We start from the raw sequence: 7,879 nt of genomic DNA, 5'->3' as shown, positions 1-7,879 counted from the left end.
CCACTGCTGAGCACCTGTTGTGTGCCTTTTCCCTCCCTCCACCTGGTTCCCTCACATCCTCCCCCGGTGGCCAGCATCTTCTCCCTGAGGGCAGAGGCGCAGCCCCTCACAGTGCCCAGCACCTGCTGGTATACAGCACATGCTCAAATAATGTGACCACTGAGTTAACACACAGAAGAACTTGCTCCAAGCGACAGGTGGCACATCTCCTTACAAAATGAATCTTAATCATAGTGGCTGTTTTCAGAGGCTTTCCCAAACGCAGTGTGATCTGGAACAAATTGTGAAGCACACGAGCCTGGTGAAGCTTTCATTATTGAGCACCTGCTGTATACCTCCTTGAGCTGAGGAGAGGGATCAAGAGCTCATGGTCAAGAGGGGACCAGGCCCACCCACAAACACTGTTGATGTGGCAGGGATGTGGCAACGCAGAAAGGAGCCAGGGGCTGGGCTCCCAGCAATCTGGGGGCCACGGAGACTGGTTTGAGTGCAGGTGGAGTGGGCTAGGGCTAACCCTGTTGGTAGGATTCACAGGTATCAGGCTCCTGGGCTGCAGCTGCTCAGTCACCTCCCGGCACTCAGGTGCATCAGTTCATTGTCCTCATGCCAGTGGTGGGAGCAACCCTCATGCACAGGGTCTGAAAAATGCTCAGGTGTACCTGTACTGTGTGAGAGGAAGGAGCCTGGCAAAGGCGCACGTAGCCTCCTCGCTAGGTGTGGGTCTTGAGGGAACTTCTGTCTCCTTTCAGGTGGCACAGAATGTGGACCTGTACACAGGCGACCCCAACCTGGGGCTGGAGCTGTTTGAGGAAGCTGGAGACATCTTCTTCAATGGGGCCTGGGAGCGGGAGGAAGGCATGTCCTTCTACCGGGTGAGCTGGCCTGTGGGCTGATGTGGGTGGGCCTCAGTGGGGCACCTGGAGGGCTGAGGCACAGGTGTAGCAGGGTAGAGGCCTCACACCTGGAGGCAGGGCCACCCATGCACATGATGAGTTTCCAAGTGGTCTCACTGGGAATGATATTGACCATGCCCCTGCCCGGGACAAACGCTCAGGGCCTGGACATGACAATGGCTCTACCCTTGTACCTGATGACCTCAAGCAACCATGAGGGGGAAGTCCTGTCCCCATCTTCCAGATGAGGAAACCGAGGCTCAGAGAGGCACAGGGATATGTCAAAGGACACACAGCATACCAGTGGGAGGCCCAGGTCTGCATGCATCCCAGAGTGGGGCAGCTTCTCCCTTCCTCTGAGCTCACGGTGTGGCTCAGCCCTGGGCACAGATAAATGTGGTGTTTTTAGAGCGGAGAGGAGTGCTGGCTTCCCCCAGTCAGACCCCCGGTGGGTCTCCGAGGTGGGAGAGGCTGGTCTGAGGCTGTCGGGTGTAGCTAGATGGGCGGCAGGTGACTCTTCAGCCCCCAACTTGGGTGTCTGAACTATGTGTTATCCCAGAGCACAGAGCTGTGTCGAGGTGCAGGGGTAGCTGGGGCCTGGGAAGCTCCAAGCACATGTTTGAGCTCTGAGAAGGGCGCTGGGCAAGGTGGGTGCTGTGGGAAACCTGACCCCACCTGCCTGTGTGGTAGGACCAGTCCCTGCCCCTGGCAGTGACTACGGGCAACCGCAAGGTGGAGCTGCAGCTACAGCTGTGCAACAAGCTGGTGGCACTCCTGGCCACACTGGAGAAGCCCCAGGAGGGCTTGGAGTTTGCCTACATGGCCCTAGCACTCAGCATCACTCTGGGTAAGTCCCCTGAGCCGCTGCCCTGCCAGGACCCACACTTTGCCAGAGCCCAGCCTCCAGGTCTGCAGGCCAGGAGCTGAAACAGCTGCTGGATTTTCCTGGTCTCCTGTCCAGGCAGGCAGATCTGCCCAACTGGCTTCCCCGTCCGGCTGTGAGGAACAGCCCGAGGTCTCTCACGCAGTGCAGAGTTCCCTGCCTGACTGAGCTCTGCTTCCTCTGCCTGTTCCCGCTGCTGACCACAAGGGCCGCCCAGTGTGCCCTCTGCCTTCCAGACATGCCAGGCATCTCATTGGTCCCTGTATGTGTCAGGCTGAGTGGCACATTCCCTTTCTCTTGTTCCCTTCCCACCCTCATCAACCACACGGCTCTCTGGCTGATAAAATCCCGGTTCCTCTTCCAGCAGTCTGCCCCTTAAGGCCGGGCATCCCCTGGTGCTGTGCCAGGGTCATCTGTCCCCCTCCAGAGACAGAGAACCCTAGGCAGGCCACATGCCCCAGCGCCTTGTGTCCCGTGGCCCTGTACACAGTAGGTGTGCAGCTGACTCCCCAAGGTAGGGGACTCTGATCGTGACACACCCAGGAGGAGTCAGATGTCATGTCTGTGGGTTGCCTGGAGCCAGGGAGCCCGGGAGTACCTGGACTGCATGGCTTTTGGGCTCCTCTGGTTAAAACCAGTGAGCAAAGGCAGGTGGCTATGTGTAGACACAGAGCTGGGCCATCCAAGTCCCACTTTGCCAAAGCCTCACAGTAGACAGGGGCAGGCCTTATTAGTTCTGCTTTGCAGATGGGAAAGTGAGTCTGGGAACCTGGAAGAGAATGGCCAGAGCTGCCCAGGTGACCACAGGTGCCTGGAGGCAAGTCAGGTGTGCTGCCTGGGGTCTGCATACCTGCTCCTGAGGGGCCTGTGCCCTCCCTGCCCCAGGGAGCCACGTCCTCACACCTGCCCCTTTGGCCTGCACCCCAGGTGACCGGCTGAACGAGCGCGTGGCCTACCACCGGCTGGCCGCCCTGCACCACCGGCTGGGCCATGACAAGCTGGCGGAGCACTTCTACCTCAAGGCCCTGTAGCTCTGCAACTCGCCGCTGGAGTTCGACGAGGAGACCCTGTACTACGTGAAGTTGTACCTGATGCTCGGTGATATCATCTTCTATGACCTGAAGGTGGGTAGGAGGGGCAGGGCTCGGAGTGTTCCCAGCCCCCTCGGGGTGGGATCCCAGAGGCCTGGGTTCCAGCCTTCCTTAGGAATGGCCCAGTGGCCTCCCTGGAGCTCTGTACCCAGCTGGAGGAGCCAGCAAGCTTAGCAGATATAATCCAGCTCCCAAGATGGCCAGGTCCCACCCTCAGGAACTCAGTCTCAGCCACGGAGGCTAACACACGAGTGGGCAATGGTGGCCTCTGAGTAAAGAAGGGGGATTGTAGTCAGGGGGCCCTCCTGGAGGAGGTGACACCAAAGCTGAGTCTTGACAGTCAAGTGTCAAGTTGCATTTAACAAAGAAAACAGGGTCGGGAGAGTGACATTTCAGAGGATGGCATCATCCTCACATTGAATCCACGTTGCAAGATCCAACCCAAATCCTGGCACCTCCTCTAGGAAACCTGCCCAGGGTGCCAGCCTGCACTGAGCAACTCCTTCCTAGAGTCCCGAGACACCTTGAATCTTCACACCACCCAGGAAGGGTGGGGTGGGACCAGTGTCTTACCATTGGGTTCACAGACAGGGAAACCCCAGCTCAGGGCAGGTGTATTGGGGCGAGGCCCCAGCCAGCCAGGCCTAGGCCTTGCTGGGTCGGGTCGGTCTGGAGGGGACGTGCTGTGCTCCCTCTGCCCCCAGCCCTGCAGGGCTGGAGAGCTGGGACTGGCAGACTCAGACCTGGGCTGTCTCCACCCCTCTGCCCAGGAGGCACCGCCCCTCCTCAGCATCGCACTGGCACCGCGTCAGTGCTCCTTATGGGCTGAGGGGCCAGGGCACTCTAGTCCAGGGGCCGAGATCTTGGGGGCCTTAGAACAACATAAGGAGCTGGGGCAGCCCTAAGACCCTGCCCCGTATTCCCCACCGCAGGCCTACGGCGGCCCGGGACGCCTCAGCCCAGTGCTGGCGACACCTGGTGGTCAGAAGTGGTCCCTGTGGACTCCCAAGTCCCAGCCAGACAGGGAGGTGCCAAGTGTCAGGCCCAGGGGGACACTGCTCACCGCTCAGGGGCTCACCTGGGACCCAGGAGGACGGGCCTCCCAGAAGAGGCCTTTATCTCTCTTGGTCAAGCCTGCCACCCACTCCGCCTGTCCAGGAGAAAGGAAAGGGCCAAGTAGTACCTGAGAGGCCAAAGTCCACTGTTGGGGTCGAGGGGCAGAGGCCTCCTTCACCTCCTTGCCATGCACAGTCCTCCTTCACCTCCTTCCCCTGCACAGTCCTTCTTCCCATGTACAGTCCTCCTTCCCCTTCACAACCCCCCTTCACCTCCTTCCCATGCACAGTCCTCCTTCCCATGCACAGCCCTCTGGGCCTCATCGTGACTGTGCTGTCAGCACAGGCCAGCTTCCCACAGGGAAGCCCCCTTAGAATTCCCCAAGGGCAGCTGTCTTTCCAAGGCTACACCCTTCTCCTTGTATAGGAGGCTCTGGACCCAGGGCCCAGAGGAGTGGGAGAAAAAGCCGGGCTGGATGGAGTCTGGAAGGCTGGCAGAGAAGCAGGGGAAAATGGGCATCTTTGCCGATTGCCTCTAAAATGGGGTCCCCTTTACACGTGAGAGTGAGCCTTGGAATAGGGTGGATTAGGTGTTTACTGGCTCAGCCTGCCACTCACTAGCTGCTGCACACACTACAGGCACACGGAAATGCACACGCAATTTCACACAGGCACAGGCACGTACACAGGGACACACATGCAGGCACACAAACACGTACGAGCACAGGCACACGCAGAGACATATGCATTGACTGGCTCCTTCCTGTTTAGTTGGGAAGCCCCCACCCCTTCAGGAAGCCTTTGCCTTCCACCCCCAGCTGAGTCTGGGGCCTCCTGGGGACCCCACAGGCTCCTGGGCTTCCCTCTGCCACAGCCCGGGCCACCCTGTGTGGTCAGTGTTGACTCTTAAGTCCTTCAGACTGGGAGCAAGGACGTTAGGCTCAGCCACACACCCAGCGCAGAGTCCAGTGTTCGGCTGGGCTGGGAGCATTGGATGAGCAGTGGCCGTGACTCGGGGACTTCTCACGCCCCTGCTCCGTGTGTGGGGCGGGGCAGTGAGGGAATGGACTGCTGCATCTTGGACTTTGTCATTGGCCCTGGGAGCCATCTTGAGATGGTAAAGAGGGACAGGCCAGGCATGGGTCTTAGAGAGGTCCCTTGGGTGACCCCCATGTGGAGGAGGTGCCTGGGGAGAAGCCGGGTGGGGCATGGGAGGGTGAAGGAGGAAGTCTGGGAGACAGCATCCCAACCCAGGGATGGTGAGTTTGAGCCAAAGATGCATTGAAAATGGGAGTGGATGTCTGGGGAGTCACATTCCGTCAATATTTCAGGGAGCATTGCCAGAGAGGACACCTGAGAGATGGTTTTGTACCTGGCCTGGCCCCTGGAGGGCCTGGAAATGGTCAGCATGGACAGGGGCCAGAGGGGAGCCTAGGTCACTCAACGCTGTGCCCCTGCTGTGGCTTGGAGCCACGGGTCCTGCATCGAACTCTCAGAGCAGGCGGGATCTGCCCTGACCTCAGCCCATGGGGAAAGCAGCCACTGCCTGCAGATAGGGTGGCACTGGGGCAGGAGGCTTGGGGTGATTGGGGTGTAGGGACAGTCAGGAAGGCTTCCAGGGGTGTCAGGGTCATCCCCACCTCCTGCAGCTGAGACCACAGCAGTGTCACAGGCTTCGGGGCTCATGGGGTAAGCCAGCATCGGATGGACATGTGGAATGACCTGGAGACAGGAACGGCCTCTGGGAAGACGGGCTCCGAGTCCCCCTTTTGCTCAGCACGGCCTGTCCCTTTCAGGATCCGTTTGATGCAGCCGGGTACTACCAGCTGGCACTGGCAGCCGCCGTGGACCTGGGCAACAAGGCACAGCTGAAGATCTACACGTGGCCGGCCACCATCTCCCACAACTTCCTCCTGGACTGCGAGAAGTCGCTCTTCTTCTACCAGAAGGCCAGGACCTTCGCCACAGAGCTCAACGTCCGCAGGGTCAACCTACAGCCTCTGCCACTCTGCGGGTGGGCCCCCTGGTTGACCACTAGCCACCCTCACTGAGGACAGCATCCGAGGCAGTGGGTATTGTGCAAGGAGGATGGTCTCCTGCCTCTCCTGGTGTCTCCCGTGGCTCACTTTCTGGGTAATGGAGGCATGAAAGCAGGGTTCAAATAGCAATAAATGTGTTTTTTTTTGCAATAACATACCGAAGTCCCCAAGGCATCCTTCCCTGTGTGCTTCCTGGGCTGTGTCTAGGGGCCAGCTCCTTCCCTGGTGGCAGCCCTCTGATCTTGGGGATGAGAAGGACCCTGAGTCCAACAGACCTGGGTCAGGTCACCATGAGCCTCGGTTTCCTCGGAGACCAGAGGGGAGATGGTGGTGGAACTCCCTGGGCAGCTCCCTGCTCTCCCTGCTCAGAGCTCTTGCTGTAGGTCTCGTGCCACCCTTGCCTTTAACCTTCAGGCCACTATGCCCGGATGTGGGGGCTGCTAGTGTCCTTGTTCGCCATTGAAGAAACAGGCACAGAGAGGTTAGGTGTCTGGCCCACTGTCACACAGCAGGTAGGGACGGAGACGCAGAGCCCAGTTCACTGACCACCACACCACGCTGCCAGCCTGCAGCCAGGAAGGTGTCCCCCATTAGGACCCAAGGCCAGCTCCTGGACCTCTCTTGTGGTGTCAGGACAGCCACAGGCCAGTGAAAGTGGGCCTGGGGATCCCTCTCTCAGTGTCCTCTGCTCCCAGACTCGGTTGGGCCGAGCCTGGCCAGTCCCACCTCTGGCCACTGGTCAGCCCTGTAGTGAGATGCAGGGATCTCCGTCTGTGTAGACGCTGCTACCCAGTATTGAAAGCCTTATCTGGGCTGCCCCCCAGCCTTCCCCCACGTACCCCTCCCGTTCCGGCCCCTGGCCGTCATCCCAGTCCCAGGAATCCCAGGTTTTCCTTCTTGGAATCTCTTGGCCCCAGGGAACACAGTTCACACGGTCTCTTTGCCAGTTTACACAAGAAAACCGAGGTTCAGAGACTATGGGTGTCCCACGTGATTCTCACGTACACTGCACTCTCCCAGGCCCCTCTTTTAAACACTTTAAATGAGGTGACTTTCACATCGCACGCAATTAACTATTTCAACGCGATTAATGTGGTGGCTTTTGTACATTCACAGTCCTGTGCAACCACTCACGCCATCTAGTTTCAAACTATATTCATCTCCCCAGAAGAAACCTCCCATCCTCAGTAAGTAGTTACGGCTCCTTGGTATCCCCCAAGCCCCTCGTTTAATAGAAGGGGAAACTGAGGCCCCGAGAGAGACTTGCCAGTGGGCGGAGCTCTGATAATAAGGAATCAGGCACCCATCTGCTGGTTCAGTCCTGGGTTGGTTTTCCACCCAGCAGAGGTGACAGAGCCAGGAGGTTCTGGGACCCCATGCTTGCAGCCAGAGCCGAGCCCTTCCCTGAGTCTCCCCACCAGGGGGCAGCAGAGAGCTTTCCAGAACTGGCCGCGGGGCTGGCGGGAAGCAGCGGGTCAAAGCTGCTGACAAACCTCAGCTGGACCCCAGATCGCTGTCTCTGTGGGTTGGGTTTGGGAATTGGAGAGGAGGCCGCATGATTGGAAACGTAAAGACAGCACGGCCTGGCTGGAGCAGCCGGAAGCGCCGTCACATTGACTGAGGACACAGACATCCTGCCCGCTGGGCCAGACCTGCAGCTATTCTTCTCGGGGTGGGGCCCGTAGGTCCGGGTTGCTCTTGGTCCCCGACCTGCCTCAGAGTCCGGGGGGCTTTGGAACTCTGCCTCCCCATCTCCACCCATCCTGGCTGGTGCCATGAGGGGCCTGGATCCTGGGATCCTGTTCTTCTTGGGCAGCAGAGACTGGGGGACCAGAGGAGATGATGGGTCTTCAATCCCCACATTCAAACCCCAGCCCACCACTGACAGTCTGGGGTTCGGGATGAGGGAGTTGATGTC

At 59.2% G+C, this 7,879-nt stretch overlaps 1 protein-coding gene across 2 annotated transcripts; it reads left to right on the top strand.

The window, feature by feature from the left end:
- Positions 1-808: 808 nt before the first annotated feature.
- Positions 809-6,095, top strand: LOC140711328 (SH3 domain and tetratricopeptide repeat-containing protein 1-like). Of its 2 annotated transcripts, XM_073014309.1 has the most exons (3): positions 809-1,740; positions 2,704-2,900; positions 5,719-6,095. In XM_073014309.1, the coding sequence occupies exons 2-3, from the start codon at positions 2,868-2,870 to the stop codon at positions 5,971-5,973; spliced, it is 288 nt and encodes a 95-aa protein (XP_072870410.1). In that variant the 5' UTR covers positions 809-1,740; positions 2,704-2,867; the 3' UTR covers positions 5,974-6,095. The 2 variants fall into 2 exon arrangements, with proteins under 2 accessions (XP_072870410.1, XP_072870409.1); XM_073014308.1 differs by having other exon boundaries at positions 809-2,900.
- The last annotated feature ends 1,784 nt before the right edge of the window (positions 6,096-7,879 follow it).

Source organism: Chlorocebus sabaeus, unplaced genomic scaffold (assembly GCF_047675955.1).
Source record: "Chlorocebus sabaeus isolate Y175 unplaced genomic scaffold, mChlSab1.0.hap1 unalloc_scaffold_643, whole genome shotgun sequence".
In the NCBI taxonomy this organism is placed as follows: Eukaryota; Metazoa; Chordata; class Mammalia; order Primates; family Cercopithecidae; genus Chlorocebus; species Chlorocebus sabaeus.
The sequence above is the reverse complement of the archived record's forward strand: the minus strand, read 5'-3'. Positions and strand labels throughout refer to the sequence as shown.

Coding starts and splice junctions, on each gene's coding strand:
- LOC140711328 (XM_073014309.1), top strand. CDS start 2,868: ATGCTCGGTGATATCATCTTCTATGACCTGAAG. Junction 2,901..5,718: donor TCATCTTCTATGACCTGAAG/GTGGGTAGGAGG, acceptor TGTCCCTTTCAG/GATCCGTTTGATGCAGCCGG.